Source organism: Myiozetetes cayanensis, unplaced genomic scaffold, assembly GCF_022539395.1.
Source record: "Myiozetetes cayanensis isolate MyiCay16 unplaced genomic scaffold, myiCay2020 scf2-11, whole genome shotgun sequence".
NCBI lineage: Eukaryota > Metazoa > Chordata > Aves > Passeriformes > Tyrannidae > Myiozetetes > Myiozetetes cayanensis.
The window spans coordinates 46,879,540-46,901,299 of record NW_026087411.1 but is presented as its reverse complement, the minus strand read 5'-3'; the positions used below and the strand labels follow the sequence as shown (position 1 = coordinate 46,901,299).

The 21,760-nt window shown below is 38.2% G+C and overlaps 1 protein-coding gene across 8 annotated transcripts in view; it reads left to right on the top strand.

Annotated features, from left to right (window-relative positions):
* The window catches only part of MAP3K4 (mitogen-activated protein kinase kinase kinase 4), a 68,618-nt gene that overhangs the window by 43,641 nt on the left and 3,217 nt on the right, over window positions 1-21,760 (top strand). For 2 of the 8 annotated variants that reach the window (XM_050316166.1, XM_050316162.1), the window contains exons 15-23: window positions 768-846; window positions 3,031-3,127; window positions 3,976-4,110; window positions 8,201-8,301; window positions 9,349-9,429; window positions 10,916-11,107; window positions 11,772-11,842; window positions 13,971-14,087; window positions 15,545-15,704. In XM_050316166.1, the coding sequence (XP_050172123.1) occupies window positions 768-846; window positions 3,031-3,127; window positions 3,976-4,110; window positions 8,201-8,301; window positions 9,349-9,429; window positions 10,916-11,107; window positions 11,772-11,842; window positions 13,971-14,087; window positions 15,545-15,704 (1,033 nt within the window). Of the gene's footprint in view, window positions 1-767; window positions 847-3,030; window positions 3,128-3,975; window positions 4,111-8,200; window positions 8,302-9,348; window positions 9,430-10,915; window positions 11,108-11,771; window positions 11,843-13,970; window positions 14,088-15,544; window positions 15,705-16,588; window positions 16,701-21,760 lie in introns of all 8 variants that reach the window. The other 6 variants (XR_007629027.1, XM_050316167.1, XM_050316164.1 and 3 more) reach the window with 6 other exon arrangements.

Genomic DNA, 21,760 nt, shown 5'->3' with positions numbered 1-21,760 from the left:
GTAGAAATCTTGACTAGTCTGAGTGACTTGCATATATGAGTGACCTTCATAGCACCTCTACCAAAGAACACAATTTTACTACCTTATTGGGAAAACAGATTACATCTCTGGTGTTCTGACAAGTGAATTGAACTAGAAGAAGATTTAATAACTTGTCCAGGGTTAAATACCCAGTGGATAGTACATCTAATAGTTAAGCTTAGATTGCCTGAGCAGCAGTTTTGTGATTTTAACTACTAAAAGACCTTTCATGAAAGTTTTGCTAGCTTCATGGGTACATAAGAAAACTGGATTTCTTTTAATATTTAGGGCTTCATATTTGTTGTTTTACAGACTTTGATCTTGTGATTCAGGCCATCACACCCATTTTTTTTAGGTGTCTTCTTGGGGTGGGGAGAGGGGAAGGCAGAAAAGGTTGTTGCAGCTTTTTCCAGCAAGCTTGATTTTAATTTTATTAACAATGGATATTTTTAACATCCACTAGCTTTACATTATGAAATGTTCTTTATGATGTGTCACTGTTCAGTTCTTATGTAATTTTGACAAGGACAAAAGGCAAGACAAAACTAAGACTTCCTAGCTTAAAAAAATAATTAAGTCAAAACCCTAATGTGCATCCAAAAGTTTAGTGTAATAGGTAGAATACAGGGGTGTTTACTTGACAGATTACATACTTAACCAGTGTAATTTTATTACTGTTAGCTTTACCGTATGACTATCAACCCTCTTGTAACAAAGCATCACAACATTTTGTTTATCTTTTCTAGAGTTTACAAGCTCTGATGAATGAGTGCATTGGCCATGTTATTGGAAAACCTCACAGTCCTGTTACAGGTTTGTACCTTGGTAAGGCAGAAGTTACTGGCATTTGTTCTGGAGCTTTGCTGCTGCTGTTACAGAATTGTGATTGTAAAGTACTTTTATAATGTTAGAAATACCAATAAAAGTATTTTTAATCTTTTTGTGATTGTTCATGTGAAACCATTATTGCCTGACTGGTGGTTTTACTTAGGAAATTTCAAGGCTTTATAAATGCTTTCCTCTGATTTTTATCCTTGAATTCATGTGAAGTCTTAAAATCTTCTGGGAAAGGGCTGTGATTTTTAAAGGTTGAGTAAAGTGATTATAACTTTATTTTCATGTAAATGCCTTTAAGAAGGCATTTACAGCTTCCTCTCCCAAACTTTCATCGTGGCACTGCAGGTATTTACACTTTTAATGGACTTTATGTTGTTGAGGTACAAATGAGTTATATATGGAGGTTTGTTGATAGAGCTGTGTGAAATAGTTCTTCAATATAAAGTTTGTCTGTAGTGTAAAATATATTTTTATAGATCTAAACATTGATTTCATTAGAGCGAAATCAACATATCTAATCTGAGTAAAGACCGTTTCCTCAGCTGTTCTGCCCTTTTACACATCTTTCTCACCACTGTTTGTCTCTCCTCTCAACTCCATTGACTGGTCAAAATACCATGTCATCTTTTTTTTTCTTTCTCCTGATGTCCACTTCCAGGGCAGGCTTGATGACAGAAGACGTGAAGGGAGGGTAATTTGACTCTGGCAAGAGGAGGTTTTTCCATTTTGATGTAATCTTGATGAGAAAGCCTTATAGCTGAGAAACCTTTTGCAGTGAAAGTCAGTCCAGTCCTCTGGAAAGAAGCATAGTCTAAAATAAAATGTGTCCAAATTCTGTACTGGGATGTAAAACCTGTACATTCACTTCTGATACTGTTGTTGAGGGGGAGGCCCATTTCAGATGAATGACTAGCATGATGATGCCAAAGTATTGAAACTCTTATAAATGGTACTGCAGACACAGCAGATCACACAATCTAAATTGCTCGACAGCTTTTGTCTCAGAGGCGCAGGGATGACACGGATGGTGCAGACTTGAACAGCAGTCCAAAACTTTAATACATGTGAAATAAACATAGGTAAACATAAACTGTATTCTGGCTGTAGATATTGCAGATACCCATTCTTGCCTCGCGATGAGAAGACTTTCGAGTTACATTTGCATGCCACGTGTAGGGACTTAAACCCACTGTGATCTTCACCTCTTTGGTTTCCAAAGCTGAGTATCCACTTTTGTTCACACTGCTGCCTCTGGGCACATAAATGGGTCTCTCCTTGTGTTTTATCCTGTCTTTTGCTTCGTAAAACAATCTCTGTCCACCTAGGTGGGTTAGGTTCCGCCTTCCAGGTCTTCCACTAATATATTTGTGAATTGTAACAGGACAACCAACACTTGGCCCTGGCATCTTTTACTTGTCCTAGTAGTGCAAACAAGGCAGAAACTCAGCTCACTGAGATGAACCTAGCCTGACAGAGTACTGACTCATGGTTTGATCAGCTGTCTTGTGATGTGACTGGCACAATATTTTTCTGACTAGTTACAGCGGAGTTGAGGGAAGACACTGCAGACTGCTGTTAGAGGCACCGAATGAGCTACGCATGAGGATAATGGTGGCTCATTTAGGTTTTATCCTGTCCCTTTGTAGCACTTCTTGGGGCAGATTGTCATGGAGGACATTACTATGGGTAAAACTGTCATATGTGGGTTTTTTTTCTCCAGCTCATTTTGCCTTCCATTATTGTCTGAGAAAGCTAATTCTGATGCAAAGAGAACATAATGATGCTTTTTGTTTTTTTAAAATTATTACTTGATTTGTTCGTATTTATTTTGTGACAAGATAACAAATTATCTTTAACTCGTGAAGTTGAAATAATGAAGTTGCAGTTTTAGTGAAGCATGGACACATTTTCTAGTTGCTAGTTTTTAAGTACTGGAGAATTTTCATTATTTTATGGATGAGTTAAATGATACAATAATATGAAAAGTATTAATACATACAACTGATTTAATTAAAATTGGAATAATTTGTATTTTTCTTAAAGTATAAGAAAAAATGTGCCAGTTCACACTTAATTCTGTAAAGTGGGAATTTGTTTTAATTTTGTGTCTTGAAATGGCCCCAGCAGAGTTTTTCTGACATCTGAGTAAATTTGATCCATTTTTGTTTGCAGCTGTTCATCGAAACAGTCCCCGTCCTGTAAAAGTGCCTCGGTGCCATAGTGACCCACCGAATCCTCATCTTATCATCCCCACGCCTGAAGGCTTCAGGTACTTAGCATTAGTACAGCTGTTCTAAACTGGTTTATCCCCTCCTTGCTATGCTGACTGTCAGTAAGTGGAACGCCTTTTCTTTCCTGTTGAGGGCAAAGCAAATAGAAAAAATTAGTATGTAAGTGATCTGAGATTTATCGATGTACTTTTAAGAACAATACGGTTTCTTTTTCTTGATGCTTGCCCATCCCCCTCTTTATTGGTGCATGCTGTCTCACTTTGAAGTCATTCTTATCCCCTTTGTATTTCCTGAAAACAATGTTTCAATGTAAAAATCTGTAATTCAGTGAAAACTGCTCATTAGCAAGACTTTTATTTCCTCCCCCACTTTGAATATCTGTGTAACTCTCCCGTGACAGTGCTTTCTGTCCTTTAGCATACATACAACTTAAAAACGTAGCATTCTGAAGTATGGTGGCATTTCTGCGTCATTACTGACCTGCTGTGAATAAGCTTAAAACAGTGGATCTTTTCTCTTGCTTTTCAAAGAGTTGACATGAGAATTAACGCAAAAAGAGTTTTAAAAAATTTCAAAACAAACATTGCTGTGCGTAATTTTACACAGAGAGCCTTATTTTTCAAGAAGATAAAAACGGTGATAAAATCTACATTGATTTTTTTTTTCTTGGAAGTCACTTAGCTGTTGGCAGAAACCAGTACTACTCTAAAGACTGGGAATTTTTATTTTGAGGATTATCATTACTGTGCATATTGGCAGCTCGTGAAGCATCTGAGACCCAGAATTATTCTGCATAATTCTTTATGTACCGAAAAGCTTTTAACGCAGGTGTCGCTATACAAACTTTCAACTCCAAACATTATTTTTTTTTAACTGTTTCCTGAAGTTTTCCTTCTTGCCACAGCACGCGGAGTGTCCCTTGTGAGGCACGGAACCCTTGCGGTGTTGCTGTCAGTCGCCCCGCTCCCGTCGGTAGCGACTCAGCCCAACCCAAACCTGTCAGCAGTGCAAATGATACCAGGTAGCTCCGCTCCGTGACGTAGCAGCCTCATCCTACATACATCACCCATGTAACTGTCTCCGCATACCTGCATCCTAGTACATCATTTGCACTCTCATCGTGTCTTCCACTGGCTCCTTCATTCATGTTTGACTTGAGCAAAATCACGTGTCTTGGAAATCGATGATGAGACCACTTTCAGGTTCAAGATTGTCTGAACGAGGTGGTAGTTAAAAGCATGCAATTCTGATGTAAATTAAAAAGTTGCTCAGTAAAAATGTCCATGAAATGAATATATGCCAGTCAGCTCATTAGTATAACTTTACTAAATAATTAACATTGATAACTAACACTTAGAATCATAGAATCACTAAGATACCAATAAGATACAGATAAACTCAAGGATTTTCAATTTTTTTCATGTGAGCTAACAGTTTTGCTTTTGTTATTGTCTGCCATAAATGCAAAATTAAACACATGAGATTTCAGAAGGATTTTTATTCTTTTTAAATAATTTCTTGCTACACCTCTGGCTTCTTAGGATGGTACAGAATAAACATAATATGAAAGAAACCATTTGTGTATCAAATTATGTAACAGAAACCACTCCTATATTGTCACAGGTGACTTTTTTTTTTTTTGACGGACTTAGCTTTCTTGGGTTTTGACCTTCAGTTTGGCTGTTATAGTTAGTATTTCTTCTTCCCATACCACAATCAGACCATTGACATACCTCCCAGTTTTACTCCTTTTTTCCCCCTGCACCCTCCCCAACTCTGAAAATCCTGCTCTTCACACAGTGATGTTTTCTTAGGATTTATAAGTAGCTTTTGGATTCTCATTTCTGCTACAGAGTACCAAAAGTTCCTTTGGACAGAGATTCATATGAATAAAGACACATACCTCACTGTATCACACAGCTGTAGAGAAAACAGGTAGTGAAGGAACAACAGATTGATGGTGCCTGAAGTGAACTTAGAGATGATTTGATCATTAATTATTTTTTACTAAGTAATTTTTTGTTGTTAGTCAGCAAACCATCATGGTTTGTTTTGTTACCAGATGTGCAGCAGAAGCGTGCATTAAGCTGTGAAGAGGGAAGGAAGCCACCACTTTTTATATACAATCTTTCCTGCAAGTTCAAATATGCTAAGATATGACTTGGACCCTACAGTAGGCTCTAGATGTACAGCTTGTGAGTTCAGGGTATTTTTTTGGTTTGAAAATATATCCTGAATTTTTGTCATTCAAACTGCATGTCTTTATTATCTATCTTTCATGCTTCTGTTTTAAGCTCCCTGTTGAAAAAGACAGAGTAGGCAGTAGTCTGCAGCTTTTGAATAGCCCTTTCAAGTAAGTAACATTCTGGAGAATTTTCACTGAGGGGTTCTGGCAGCTTAATAAGCTGACAGTGTGATGGTTGATTGGTGTTTATTATTTTGAGGTTGCAGAACTTTTTCACATAATAGTTAAGTTAGTCTTTACACAACATATGAAAGGGATATTTTTTCTAGGCTATGTACAGCACTTTGAGGCAAAGCATATTTTTAAAGTTAGTTAATTTTTCAAAAGGGAGGTAGGAAGCTAGTTTTTAATAGTTGTTGGCTTTGTTGTGATTTTATACCACTCCATGCAACTGTCAGGTTTATAATTTGACACACTTGAATATGATGGTACATTCTTTTAATCTTTTCTGCGTGTTTGTGCTGCACAAATATTGGTAAAAGTGTAAAGGTTGGCATTTTGACATTTTCTTGTAGTTCTAGAAGGTAGTGATTAAGAAGGAAAGAAATGAGAATTCTACTTATTAGTTGCAATCATATTGCTTTCATGGACTGTAACATGAAAGTTGCTGTGAATGCAACATTTTAGTCAAATTGTCTAGACCTGGTTTTTGAAGACTTGCATTTTTCTTGGAGCTCTCAGATTTTACTTTTCTGATGGTTGTTCATAAAATATGCTGTGGTTTTAATGGGTTTTTCTATGCACTGTCTGGACTTTTAAGTACTGTTTTAATACCCTGTATGTGCTAGGAAGAATTTGAAGAAAAAAACTGTTAAAGCAGAGACAGGGTTTTGGAGGCTGTTGGGGATTTTTAGGGGTTTTGTTTATTGAAGAAGGCAAAATATTGTGATGTAACACATTTCTAGCATTTTTTATTTTAGTATGGTTAAAAGAAAGTTGCAAGCTTCAACACATTGCAGTGTTAATTATGGATTTAATTTATTTGTGCTCCAAAAGAGAAATGGGACCTTTTGGATCAAGAAAGTGTTTTGTGGTTTTGTATGCAAGGTGTGCAGTCCAGCTGCTGGAATAGCACAAAGACAGAAACTTTGTACACTTTCCAGGAACTCTTCAGACATTTAGAACTTGATTAGTATCATTAAATATCTTTTAAAAAGTGGCATCTAGGAACTTTGTAGATCAGTTGTACAAGGCAGTGCATAGTGCACAAATGCCACCATAGTTCTGGCAAAGTTTTTCTTAACAAAAAATCGATTTAATATAACTAGAAATCAAAATCCAAGGCAGCAATACATAGTTTACACTGAGCTTTCTGATGTTTATACACTTACACTATGTTCATGCTGATAACCTGTTTTAATTTCTGAACTAGCTGGGGTTATTATTCATCATTTTATTATTTATCCAAAATTTATCAAGTGTTCTTCTATTTTACTATACTTTTTGCCTAACTGAACACAAACAATAAAAGATCTCTGTGATTAAGATAGGCCTGAAATGGGTTTTAGACACCTGCATTCAAAGCTGTCATATGTAAGGTCCTCTGTTCAGCTGCTGCCTCATTTTAGAGGTGGTTTAGCTTTGCTTGTTTTTAAGCATTTTGTCATCAGAAATTGTTTGTCTGTATATGCTGAAAACCACCTTAGCCTTTGTGTGGATTAAACCCTCAACTTCCTGAAGAATGAGGATTTTTCACTAGTTCAGTTTCAGTTCCTGCTCAAACTTAAAAAATCTAGTTGGGCAGTAGTAGGAAGTGCAAAGCAAACACATGGAGAACATTTGCATAGGAATAGAGTCTTCAGTTTTGGCTTCTGTTCTCAAGATTGTCTTCTCTTTTTTTTTAAATTGTTCTTATGCAATACTCAGATACAATTCGGAAGCACCTGTAGGACTGTAGGGAAGTCCTCTCATAGGTATGTGCACTTTGTGATGCCAGATATTTTTCATCTTTTTATAGTTGTTAGCTTTCAGTGAAGGATTTAACAATGTTGCCCACTTTACAGTAACATTTAGCTCATACCTCTAAAGCATTATATTTAAGGAGGCATTAGTCACAATTCTTCCCCATCATACTTTAAAAATTGAAAGGGAACCTTGTCCAAAAGGGAGTTATGGTAGAAAGACTTTCACAAGGAGTTTATGGCTCTAAAACCTGAGTGTATTGATCAATGTCTGGGGCTGGAGAAATGTGCCTGAAGATCTAAGGATTTTTAAGTCTCATTTTTCTCAGTATTGTTTTCCTTTCTGTTCAGCATGCTTATTCATCTGGCTCTTATTTTGAGACATCTGATTCTACTCTGTGCTGTTTGGAAGAACTAGGGCCTCCAAGCAGTCAAGCTGCTGTCATTTTAAGTGTCCTTCCTGCCAACCAGCTTGTCTCTTCCCATTAGTTTTGCCTTAGTCACTATGGAGTATGACTGTATTTGCAGTGCAGTAGGCACATATGAAATCATCTGATAATGTGCCTCACATTATCACTCAGCTGAATCACTTCTGATTGTATCGCCAAACCTGGCACAAGCTGCATCCTGCAACAGCTGCCTTAGTAGTAGATTACAAGTCATGAAAATGGATTCTGTTGCTATGGGCAAGGACAGCTTGAAGTAGTTTGTGCTTTGGAAGCTTAGGGCTTTTTCATAGAGTGGCATAACCAAAGTCATATAAAAAGTCTTCATTTGAGGGAAAAGTAGCATAGAAAGGAAGGGGTTTCAGTTTACCTTTCAGCATCAGTTTTTGTTTCATATTGCTTTCATAGTTCATATTCTAGGTTGCAGAGGTTCTCTCTCTTTAAAACTGCAGCTAAGTTAACATTGCTCTGAATAAATACCAATGACAAATTAATTAGTATGATGGCTCTTTTTAACAGGGGTTCCAGTGTCCCTGAAAATGATCGACTTGCTTCAATAGCAGCTGAGTTGCAGTTCAGATCCCTTAGTCGTCACTCCAGTCCCACTGAAGAGCGAGAAGGTGATTGTCACAGTAACAAATTGTGACCTGGATGTGCAGATGGTCTATGTCATTAACCTATTTCTCTCTGTTCCCAGTTCTTACCCTTTTCAAAATTTTTTTTCACCTCTTTGTATTTGAAAAGTCATAGTATTTTTAACTTTTAGGCTTGTATTGTCAGAGTAAGTTTTTCTCCTTTCAGACGTATCTGCTATTCTCTTGCCTTTCGTATTGTTTCTGAATTGTATCTGAAGAGATTTCCTGATGTCTTACTAAGAAGCTCCAGTGTTCAAAATGAAATTAGCAACATGATTTCTGAATTATATAACCCACTTAATAGTAAATTCTGAAACACTGTTAATGAGGTATGAACTAGACCCTTCAGGACAGTGAAGTGTTTTCTGTCCAGTTCTTTATCACTGCAGTATTCATATTACAAATACTGTTATTTGAATCCTGGAGGAAGGGACAGGGTGTGCGATTTAATGTCCTGATTGGGGCTCCTCCTTCAGGTTTCCCCAGCCCCTGTATATGTGGTATTTATTGCAGCAAATACTTTGAAAGATTGATTGTGCAAAATAAAAGGAAGTACAAAATCTGCAGCAGTGTGGTCATCCACACTGAATTTCAAAGAGAGAAATACCTTAAAAATTTATATTAAGAGGTATGGGGTTTTTTTAATCTTGGTTTTTAAGCAAATGTTGAAAATATTGTCTGCCTCATGCCTTTTCCAATTTTTATGTATCTATATGAATAGGAAGCTGGCTTAGGTTGGAATGAATACAAGTGTTATTCTAAGGAACCCTAGAAAATTGTTTTCCTGTAGGTATCTTGCACGTTTGATTCTGAGTAACGTGTCTTGAAGTGTGTCCCTCAGTTGTGGAAGGAGATCTCTGCTTCTATATAAATTAAATTCTATTTCATAACTTGTGTTCTAAAGAGAAGTTCATTTTTGATTTCAAGAGTATATGTTGCTACACATGTAGGATCTCAGCTTCTGCTGAATATAGTGGCCATAATCCTTAACGTGAGATAGTTACTTTTGTGCTCACACTGTTATTTCTCTAGAGCCATTGTATCCAAAAGGAGATTCAAGTGGTTCATCCAGGCGGAGCTGGGAGCTCAGAACGTTAATCAACCAGACCAGAGGTAGGTGATTAGGAGTCACTATAATGTAATTAATGTCTGTTAGACTGCATTATGCTGTAATGCAGTGTCAGTACTAAAAGGTTGAATTGTATTGCTGATTGTGAAGAGGTTTTCACAGCTTTATATGTAGGAAGGGGAAAAAATGAAATACTGATGGCAGGTATAAGATACTGCTAACAAAATCGCAAGGTATATTCTCTTGGTATAGGTAGGAGTAATTAAACTTCATAAAAGTTAATTCTTTCCAGTTTCTGAAAGATACTAACAGTGTTCTAGGAAGTTACTAGTTAATTTGTTACTACCTAGGAATTGCTGAAGTTTGCTGTACCTATTCAGTGCCCAATTATGAATTGCATGACAATAGGAGGCACTTCCTCACTTCCCAAGATCTCTCCCTGATGTGGGATTTTCTTCTTTTGGGTGTCTAACAGTGTGAGATCCCACAGTTTCCTAAATTCAGAGCTGTTACAGGACCCTTTCCTTTCTGTCCTGCTGCTGATTTTCATGAAACTTAAAGTTAACTTCATTACTTCAGATACTCCTGTACTGTACAGATACATGAAGCTTGCTTGCCTGTATTGTGGCATGGTGGAACCTCATGAAACATTAGAAAAAATTTGTCACATTAAAAACTGCTCTCATTATGTGGCTTAGGCAGAACACAGGAAGAATTAAAAGTTCTTGTTCTGAAATCTAGAAGTGTTACTTTTTGTTCAGAACATAAATACAGAAGGAATTAGGGTTTGTTTAAACTAGAAAAGAAGAATGAGGTAAGAGTTGAAAATTTCTAGAAGACTGCTCTATTGGGAACTGGTTTTACTGTCCACTGTGAATAAGATAAAGATTTTGGCTTAAAACTATAGCAAGGCATATTTAGTATAGAGGAAGTAGTATTAATTATAGGTGGGGAGTAGAATATATCGTTTGGGAGTATCAGTATCTCCATCTTTTGGAGACTGTTAGGAACAGGTTAGACTATTGGTGTCAGCAGTGACAGATGTGTAACTTCTGTGCTTTACAAGGAGGGGATGAAGTAGTGCTGCCCTGACTTCTCTTCTGGCCTCACTCACTAGAATTCTATTTCAAGATAAGACTTGAGAGCTGGAGTTTCTAATACCTCTAAATCTTTGAAATAACAGATGCTATCAGTTTTTCTCTGTAAAACAAAGCCTTACCTGTCCTTTCCTTAGTGCTCTTAATGACCTTAACATATTTCCACTATCAGAGGTTGGTTACATGTCAAATGCAAACAAGTGTGTTGCATTTCACACATTTAATTCCCTTGAATCAAGTAAGAGATGATTAGGAAAGTACCAATATTCTCTTTTTACCTTAGTTTCATATGTGATTGTTAAAATGTCTTGTTCTTTTCCTACATCTTAGAACTATTTTGTGAGTCTAATTTAACTTGGGTCACTTCATGTCATATCAGAAAGTAACAAAATGTAACCATGAATATTTCTCAATTGTTCATTACTCTTTTTAGACACTGCTTCCAAGCAAGCACCGATGGAAGCTGTTCAAAAGTCTGTTCAGTTGTTTGAAGAAAGGAGATACAGAGAGATGAGAAGGAAGAATATCATTGGCCAAGTTTGTGACACACCGAAATCTTATGACAATGTCATGCATGTAGGTTTGAGAAAAGTGACTTTCAAGTGGCAGAGAGGAAACAAAATTGGTATGTCCATTATACTTTCATTTATTAGTCTAAAATACCAAACTTAATATTTTTGAAGGAAATCTAAGACTATCTTTTAAAACCATGAGGCTCTGCATAGGTCATACAGCTTTCTGAAATCAGAATCTTAAAATACAAAATACTGTTGCAGCTAGGATTTTCTTAATGTAGAACTTCACTGAAGTTTTCATTGCTCAAATAAGAAACAAAAAAGGAGAAGGATTTGGTTAGGACAGTTATTTAGATATGATCCTGTGATATCTGCATATGTTTAACACTCTAAAATGTTTGAGTTCTGCATTTGGAAGAACTAGAATTATTAATGGAAATGAGCTCAAATTCTGAGATTTAATTCACCAATCTTGTTTCCCCCATATGATCATTTTTTAATCTCTGGCTTGGGATTTTGGGGGAAAATCCTTATGTTCCTGAGAAGTTTTCTTTCAGGTCAGCCAGTTAATGTAGTGGTTTTACTTTTAATCAGCTTGAATTCAGGTCTGTGATTGTGGTATTAGGTGTAGTTAAAAGCTACTTCAAGTTTTAAATTAAAATACAGGTAAAGAATGTTGACAAGCTGTTTTAAGTGATGTTTTCTTATTGCAGTTGATGTACTTGTTGCTTATGGAATGTAGTGTAATTAATTTTTCTTATTTTAATTTTGCAGGTGAAGGCCAGTATGGGAAGGTCTATACCTGTATCAGTGTTGACACTGGAGAGCTGATGGCTATGAAGGAAGTGAGTACTGTGTATACAAGAATCACTGCTGCCCTTGGTTTTTCTTCTAAACTACATGTGTGTGACTTAGCAGGCATTGCGGGTTTCTGGACACTGTTGTGAGCTAACTGAGAAAGGATGGGAAGACAGATTTTCTTCATGTAGGCACAGCTTCTGTTACCACTTTTTCCTCCATAAGTTGCTTAAAGCTTTCTTTTTTCAGCTTGTAACTTTCAATTTAAATTTATGTAAAATGGATAATGTGTTTCTTACTAATCTCATAGGGATGTTGTGAACTTAATGAATGCTTGTTTAATATATGTCAACTTCCATTAAGAGATATTCAGTAATTTTTAAATATTAGTGAAGACTGTACTCAAACTTGTAGTTTACTTTGCAGTCTTTCCTCTTGTGTTTTATTACTTTTTTCGTCCTTCCTTAGAGCAAAAGGTAGGAAGTGTGACATCAGATGTTTTTCAGCTTCTGCTGTAGTTTAAGTGAGCTAGGTTGAGTCACAAAACTGTTGACTAACCTGGTGGGTACAGAAAATCTAATTTTCAGGAGAGAAATAAAGCTGTGTAGGTGTAGAGATCTGTTTCCCCTACAACACTTTTGTTTTCTAAAAAAAAATTATGGTTTTAATGCATTTCTACATCTTGAGACAACTGCAAGCGTCAGCTGTTCATAAGTTACCATGCCAGCACTGGATGCTACAGCAGTTATATTTTGTGAGCCAGTTCTTCCACACATGCAATACTTACGTGATTTCCAGTGTGTGAAAAAGCCAGAGTGGGCTTGTGCTTAACTTCTTGTACCATAGTCATTCACTGACTAATACCAACACTTGGAATTTTGTTGCTGTTACAATTTTTTTTCTCCTGATGAAATAAAATCCTCCACACCCCCCCCAACAGTAGCACTCTGTTTTTGGAATTCAGAGTTGCTTTCTAAATGCAGGTGCTTTTCATGAATTACCATGTGTGTGCTTTTGAGCAGAAGCTCAGATAAGTTTATAAATACACCTTGTTTGACAGACATTTCACTAGTAGGCTAAATATAGGTTTACATGCAAACTGTTTGCAACTTCCATATAAAAGGCTTTTCTGGATTTCTTTAAGAACAACTAGAGAGAAGATTGATTTATTTTTAACTGGTTAAAAACACTGTGTTCCTCTGCCCTTGCCCCAGGATTTCTTCAGATTTTAATGTCTTAACCATAGTGTCATTAAAATTGCTTCAAATTACAGTAGACAAGCTCTGCTGCAAATGCATAGTATTGCAACTATGTATTAGGAAATACATAAAATACCTGAATGTAATTTGTCACCTTTTTATAATCTTCATGTATTTAATTTTACCACTGTTAGCGTACAGACTGTATCCTGGAATTGTTACACAGAACCAACAATCATAACATCCTAGCAACTGAAGGCAAAATATGTGCATTTATTTCTTTGTTGTTCTGCACTCAATTAATGAAGGTTCTGCTTCTGACAGTATGGTAAAAGGAGCATCTTTTGTAACTTGGTATTCATTTTGCTTTTCTTTGTGTGATTAGAAACTTTAAATCAGTTTTTTTTCAGAAGACCTGATAACTTTTTTCCTCCATGGACAATCCATCACAGCATATTGTAAGAGAAGTAACGAAAACCTGTTTCTTTCATGAAAAACCTTTTCCTTGCAACTCCCTCATTCTCAATGAAGAACACCCAAAGAAATCCCTTTGAATCTCCAGAGATGAAGTACCTGGCAATTAGTCTTTCTTGAATGATAGCTCGCACTGATGTTGCTTTCAGATTCTGTTGTACTGTGTCTATCTACCACATTTAAGCTAGAAGGCAAGCTTGGAAGCAGTGTATATCTGCACACGTGTGTATTTATGCATTTAAGTAACAGCACTTTGCTCTTATAAAGTTTATAAATCATCACAGTTCTGTCATTTTCCAAAAATAGTTTAGTGTGCCTTGTTTCAGGCTGGGGATGGAGGGGTATTATTTTGGGGCTTTTTGTGTGATGATACAACCAAAAAAAAAAGAGCGAAAGAGAGCTCCTCCCCCCTGTTTTTTTTGTTTTGGGTTGTTTGCTTCTTTTTTTTGTTGTTCCTTATTAATGTTAAATAGTAACAAAATAATGACAAATCTTCTTGCAGATAAGATTTCAACCTAATGATCACAAAACCATCAAAGAAACAGCTGATGAACTGAAGATTTTTGAAGGCATCAAACACCCTAATCTGGTTCGTTATTTTGGTGTGGAGCTCCACAGGGTAAGAAAACAGAAATTTGGGCTTTTTTATATGGCAGAGAGGAAATTTTAAGAGCTTTTTGTTATTGGAGGTTTTACTGGAGAGCATTCTAGTTCATCCTAATTGTCTGAGTATTTCTGTGAATAGCAGTGCGTCTTTTTTTCTCTCAATATTGAGACCTCTGAAACATAGTTTGGAGAAAGTTTTTTGGAAGTGGTACATAAACAGAGAAGGCTTGCAATAAGTGAATAGATGAGTAATGCTGGAGCTATTCTATGCTGCTACTCCGTTGAACTGCTTTAAAAGCAAGCTATATCGTATATGGTACGGTAACCTCTTTGTGTAGATAGGCTAAAACCTGTCACTGTTAGTAGCAGAGGTGGTACCAGTATCATATAATGTTAAATCTTGGAAAAACTTTGTGCTGGCATTTAAATCTTGATGCCAGACAAGTGTTAGATTTCAGCTAGCATGTCTTTAGAATGAAAAAACAAGTATTCTTGCTTGAGCAGCAGAACTAGTGAGATGTGTTTTTCTTACGGAGTTGGCTTCCAGAGTTGTGTGCTGAGATACCCAGCATTTTATTATTCTCTGCTTCCCACACACTCTTCCCACTTGCACTGGGGGTCTTGAGTCCTGGTGTCTGGCTGGGAAGTGCTGAGTGGATGTGACTGATTTGCTCAATATGAATTAGTTGATTTGCTGACCCATTGCTGGTTTAAACGGGGACAAAGGCTGCTTTCTGTCTGCATTTCTCTACTTGGGGACACAAATTTGGATGTCTGTGCCACTGGGTCATTGGTTTCTCAGAATAGTTTCTAAGATCTTAATGTCCTTGCCATCTTTTTATATTAATTGAGTCTGGCTGAAATCAGCTGGGCTTGGAGACAGAGAATGGGAACAGTAACCTAACTTTTCCTTAAAGTCAGTTAGAGTTGGCGTACTTGTTCAAGCCACAGAAAACAACAGAAAACTTGCCCAGCCCAAGCAATGAAGCAATCAACACATAATGTTGCAGGAACTGGGAGAAAGAAGGGATAAAAAACAAGCCCAAAATATCATTTAGCTTTTTTTTTTTCCTTTTTTCTAAATAAACAAAGAATCTTTTTGGATTTCTCTGTAATATACCTGTAAGATTTCCAAAGTGTCTTTTGGTTGATGCCAAATAATGTATTTTTATACATCCAAACAGTAACAGTTATGTACATATGATACAGATAGATATGTAGCAGAAATCTTCCACAGCTGTGCAATAGAACATATTAGGTTGCAGCATGCCAGAGAGAATAGAGTTCTGAAGAGATGATTTATTAGATATTCCATGGTAAGAGATACTTCCATTAGAACATTACATGATACTTTCTTTGGTCTTTTCATGAACAACAAAGGATGGAAGGAAAACTTGATCCTAATTCAGTGTTTAAAAATAAAACAATAAAAATTATACCCAATCAAATCCGATTTGGTTCCCACAACAGGAAGAAATGTACATCTTCATGGAGTACTGTGATGAGGGCACTCTGGAGGAGGTATCAAAACTGGGCCTTCAGGAGCATGTCATTAGGCTCTACTCAAAGCAAATCACGATTGCTATCAATGTACTACATGAACATGGTATTGTTCATCGAGACATTAAAGGTAACGTTAACCAAAAAAGGTAATGTTGTCGTTTCAGTGTGGCAGATGAGAGCAGGGGAAAGGATGGGGGAATATATTTGCAGATTTAGTGTGCATTATTTATATACAACCATTAAATGTATAAAGCCATCCACTAACTCTTCAGTTTACAAGTTACTGGCTAGTTACATGCTCTTTTTTTTGAAGTGTAGATCATAAAAAATGTTCACAGTTGTCATTTCAAACTCAAAATTGTGCCCATGATTTATCTTCTCTGGAGGTGGTTGAGTTTGGACGATTGTTAAAACAATCTTAATAATTAGTCCTTGCATTTTTTGGTAATAATGTATTGAGTTATGCTGTTTTTTCTTCTTGTCTGTGCAAATAACAGTGGTGTTTTCTAGAGGTGACAAGCAGTGTACAGTGCTAGAATTGTGCATCAGAACTTTTCCTTGTGATTCCATTTTCCTGAAGAGTTTAAACGTAATAGTTAAAAGTAGTAATAAAAGCCTCATTAAAAGAAGTTAAAGGGATATCTTAAAATTAGTTACCTAGTGTTTTTTTCCATACATTTCTCTTCTCATGCCTGGCTGTCAGTATTTGCTTACAAAATGAGCACATGTGAACTACAGTAACTAAAGGGGGGTTGGTTTTGGCATGTGTTTAAGGCACTCAGTGTCAGTCCTCATTCCAAGTTCATTTTTCTTTGTCCGCGCCTTCCAACAACATCCTCCATGTCTAGTTATCTTGGTTTTGTTACTCTGGCATACTTTGCTCACCAGTGGCAGAAAGTTAACCAAAGGCAGGGGAAACAATGCACACACAGTGTGCCCTGTGAATGCTCATTTTATGGCAAGGCAGTGCAACCCAACGATGCTGGGTTTCTATGTCCCTCTTGCTCACAGGGTTTTGAATCACCGCAGCAGTATAGGAGGTTCCCAGTTGCTCTTGGTCCTTTGGCCTCGTGCTTCTCATTTGGGAAAAGAACTATCTACGATCCAGAGGCCTTCCACCCAGGTAGGCCACTCTTGAGTCAGTTTTGGCTGTTTTTTTTCCCTAGAAAACACTTTCCCTCACTCCCATTCCCCAGCAATCTTACCTTTTCTGGTTCTCCTTCCTCACCAAAGGTTTCTCTCCAGTTGTGGATTTCCCTCTGTGCTTTTCACAGTGCCCCAGTGCCCTCCTTTACCCTTTTCTTGATCATTCCATGTCCAGGTTCTGCTTAGCTGGATTACTCTCTCCTGGAAGCTCGTTGTGATCACAATCCAAGGCTGGCTGACAGGGATTTCTTTCGTGCTGCTCAGTGTCATTGCTGATATCTGGATATGTTTCCAAATAGGTCTTCTGCTCTTCAGGGAAATGCATGAAGTGAGAAGAGCTGCTTTAACAGAACTGTAATGGGATGTTATTCGAGGGCATTTCTGTTGCAACAGGTTCCTCCTGTCAAATATTGGGGAGTTTCTTAAGAGTAGCAGCAGTTTAAACAGGGTCACTGCAGACACATCTGTGTATAGACCTAAAACTGCGTTACAGAATATAAAGACAGACCACAGAGGGTATTTTTACAAAGGATACCTGATGTTGTGTTGGAAGACTTTTACTCTGTCTCCTTTTATGCTGACATTGCATCCCCAAGTTTTCAGGATAACAGGAGTAAAGAACACTGGTTTTAATTTTAGCTCTTGTGTAGATAGGTGCTCTTTATTTTTCTGACAGGGAAGAATGATGTATCAGACTGTTTAAACTGCTTTTCTATGAAAATCTTGCTGTCAGATCACAGTACATTTCTCATGGCATGTTTACTAAACATTACCGGGGATCTGTTTCTTCCAGCAGCAGATAAACAATTCTTATAGTAATTGTTTATCCGTATCCCACAGTTGGTGTCTGCAAGCACCGTGTGCTCAAAAATAGTCTTCTGGTTAGCAGTGTCCCCTTGTGCCAACACTGTCTTTCAGATGCTGTTGGGGCATCCAGTTCTGTGAGGGTGAAAAATGCAGCAAGATACAGCTGCCAGAAACCTTGGTTTGCCACAACCTATGGTTGTGAAGGCAAACTGAGGGTCATGTTAGCTTGTTGTTACATTTGGCTGCACTGTTTTTGCTTAATCTGCATCAGTGTGAAAAGTAGGTGGTGCTAGTATTATGTAGCAGAAGATAATATTTTGTGATACTCTTCTAATCTTTATTCTGGGTATTAAATTTTAATCCCTGTGGCTAAGCCCAGTTTCCTCAGTTGGAATTATTTCACTTTTTGTCAGGAAGGTGTTCTGTGCAGTGATTGAGAATGGTGGAATATTTAATGGTGAAGGGAACCTGTGAACATCTGTTTAAGCTCTGTTCTAAACAAGTCCAGCCTCAGTATCAGATTCAGTGCCAAATTAGATCAGATTGGTCATTGTTGAGATCTGTGTATCTCCAGGGATGGAGATGCTCTGTCCCAATGACTGACCTATCCTCATTGTTAGAAACTTATTTTGATACCTCCCTGGAATTTGCAAAGGTAGCTGTTGTGTTATCATTTTACAGTGTGCCCTTGAGGAAAAAGTCTGTTTGCACAGTCTTGCTGTCTTCCCATTACACAGCTGAAAACAGCAATAAATTCCCCTGCGCACACACACACTCCCCCAGACTTCCCTCCTTCAAGCAAAGCAAACCCATCTTGCACCCTCTCCTTGTACATGGTGTGCCCCAGCCCTCTGACCATCTTGATGCTGCTTCTTCTGGCTTTGCTCCAGTATGGCATTGTCTGTCTTGTACTGGGGAGCCTAAAAGCAAGGCACAGCACTCAAGATGTGGTCTCTCAGGTGTTGAATTGAGAAGAATTAACAAGGCCATGCCTTGTGCATTCTCTTCAGGAGAGAAGGGCATATTCCTGAAGAGTGCTTGGATTATTCTTTCAGCATGAATACAGAAAATGAAGGGATTGTATCTGAAGCTTTAGTAAATCACAAACCTGTGAATGCGATACTCCAGGCCAAAAAGTCTTCATCAAACTGCTACTGTTTTATTGTCTTCTTGTTAACTTTGTTGTTAGCTCAGAACTCCTGCCATTCCTGTCTTCCTGATGAGCACAAGACAAGGAAGGTCATTCGGCAGGAGACAGAAAACTGTTCAGCAGGAGGCTATGGGCATGTGTCATGCTCTCAAAGAGACTAAGTAAAAGAATATGCAAAAGCTGATTTTCTCATCCAAGAGTAGCTTTTCGCCTGCTTGTTTCTTGAATCAGTTTGGCTGTTATGCTGCTTAAGCATTGGCTGAGATCTATGATCTCTTCTTTCTCTGAAATTATGCCACGGTCTTTAGTGGGGCTTTTGGTACTGCCTTTTGAACTTACAGGATTTCCCCCAAACCCTTTGGACTATCATGCTAGTGCAGTTTTCGCTGTGCTTACTATGGGGCTGATTTGGCAGAGGTACAGGGCATGAAACTTGAGTTTAAATGGTTGGGGTCATGACTGTTGTTTTCTCTAGCAGGAGTATGGCTTTTCACATTTGCTTTTTGTTTGCAGTTTGCCCAGAAGGTTGTCCTGCTGTGGTATCACAGCAGGAGGGCTGTGCAGAACTGGGCAACCTCTTGCCTCTGCCAAGTATATCCAATGAAGATGCTTTTGATAGGGTATGTGGAGGGGGAGAGAAGGAACAGATGGGCATGCAGTACCTTTTTGCAGTATTAGTCGTGGTTTCTGGCTTTATTTTGCCCATTAACTGTGCAGATACGATAGGAATTTTGTTGCATTCCCAGTAGCATTTAAGTGTCAAAAGTAAAAAGCATCAGGCATCCTCAAAGTACTGCCCTTTTGTCTCCTCTTCTCTTACCCCAGTCCTGCTGGATTCTGTGCAGGTTTCTTTAACAAGGAGACCCTTTTAAAGACTCCTTCCAGCATCTGGTCTTGGTTTCTGAACAAATATCTTACAAAAACAGAGGCTTCAGCAGACAACACATCCATTGGAAGCCTTATTCAGCTGACAGAAAGTGTCAGCAACATGAATCTTCTACTGCTGTCTCTTTCTTCTTGGGGAAACTTTGGGTTTGTACTTTGTTCCATTTGACAGTTCCAGATGCTTTCAGGAAGAGGGCTCACAGGAGCTTTCATGGTAACACTTATGCTGAATTGTCAGCACTTCTTATTAAAAGGGACAAACTTTGGTTTGTGAAAGGCCTTAGAAGTAGGTTCTGAACGGTACGAAACAAAACCATCCCAATTAGTCAGAAGAGAGATTGTTGCACTTTAGCACTGCCAGGCTCTACCCCTGTAGTAGTTGGAAACCGCTTTCGTATCCTTCTCTGAAATTTTCATGTTGTTTTCTTGAGGAATGGAAACATAGGTTTCCAAAACATCCTTGAAAGAGTGTTTGTTAGTGATGGACATTCTTCTTAAGCAATTTGGGCTAAGTGCACCTACTCTGTCTCGGACAAGCAACTGCTTGAAAATCATTAGAAAAGCTGTTGGCAGTAGTTCAAAGGAAAAAGCAGCTTTCACTTTTATAATGCCAGGACTCTTAATGTCCCATCAAGCTGCCTTCTTATACTGCTTCGGTGTGTTTCTGGATTCTCATTCATTCAAGAAGCTGAGGGATGGTCTATCCATCTCCACTACACGTGCCTGTGGTTGCAGGGTGACTCTGGACATGTATGTCCCCCCTCTGATAGCAAAATGCAGAGTCCAACTAAAGAATTCTGGAGTATGTGTAGGCATCTGAATGCTGGAAGTGGAAAACCTATGGACACAATGTGCAGAGGAGTTGTATTCCCTGAACCTTAGTTCTTCTTTCAGAACTTGTAAAAGCCTACAACACTTAAAGGTTGGATTTTTTTTTTTTTTGGTTAATGATTTTGCCCCCCCTTTTATTGCAGTTCTGTGTAACTCCTCTTGGCCTAAATAGTTATCAACCATTCTCACAGTAGTTAGAGAGCCCTTTGAGAAATGGACAGGATTTTGGCATCATTGACCCTGCACTGCCTTTTTTAACTTGAGCTTTTTGGGGATTCTTTGTATTTTTCACGAATATATTTGGGATGCCCAGCCTAGTTAACTGGAAAAAGTCATTAACTAAGACAACACGAAGGAAGAGCAGCCAAGAATTTCTGCACTGACCTATGCTGAAGGTGGAACAGAAGTGAGAAACTTTTGAAGGTTTTATTCACATGAACAATTTTGGAATTAATCTTTTGTATGACTTGGGAAGAGGCTAGGTGTAATGAAATCCCCAACATCTGCCTATTCCTAGAGCAGGTGTACACTTTTCTTCTGTGCATACCATCCATCTTAAGAGAGATCACAGCTGAAGCTGTTTTCTGCCAGGTGATACTTGCAACCTACTTGTGGTTTCATTGTGATACTTGCAGAATCCAGGCTTTGGCCTGACATAAACAGTGAACTCCTCCGGCTCTACCTGTTTTCTGTTGGCTGTCAACATACATTTTGGTAGGATGTTGAATGAAAGAGAACCACAGGTTGTCAAAACCACTTGGCTTATTTTGCAGTGTTGCGTTGAGCAACTGACTTGATGCCAACTGCAGATTCCCCTTGGAGACTTTTAACTATGCTAGAAATTTCATTCTAGGGTAAGCAGGAAGTGTAGCCAGCTATTTTAACATTAGCCCTCCTCCAAAAATTACTCAGGAAGTAGAGTGCAATAGTAGGCATTTGGTAGTGTATGTATTAAAAATGCTCTAAGCTCCATTTTGCAAGTCAGCTGTGGCCCTATAATCATTAAGGCTGGAAAAGACCCTTAAGTCAGAGTCCAACCTTTCACCACTACCACACCAACTAGGCCATGGCAGTAAGTCCACATCCAGTTTTACCCTGAACACCTCCAGGGATGGTGACTCCACCACCTCCTTGGGCAGCCTGACCACCCTTTCAGTGAAGAAATTCTTCCTGATGTCCAACTTAACCTCAAGATGTACCAGGGGAGGTTTATGTCCTCTCATCCTGTCACTAGAGGGAGGAGACTGACCCCCACCTGGCTACAACCTCCTTTCAGGAAGTTGTAGAAAGTGATGAGGTCTCCCCTGAGCCTCCTTTTCTCCAGGCTAAACAACCCCAGCTCCCTCAGATGCTCCTCATAGGAC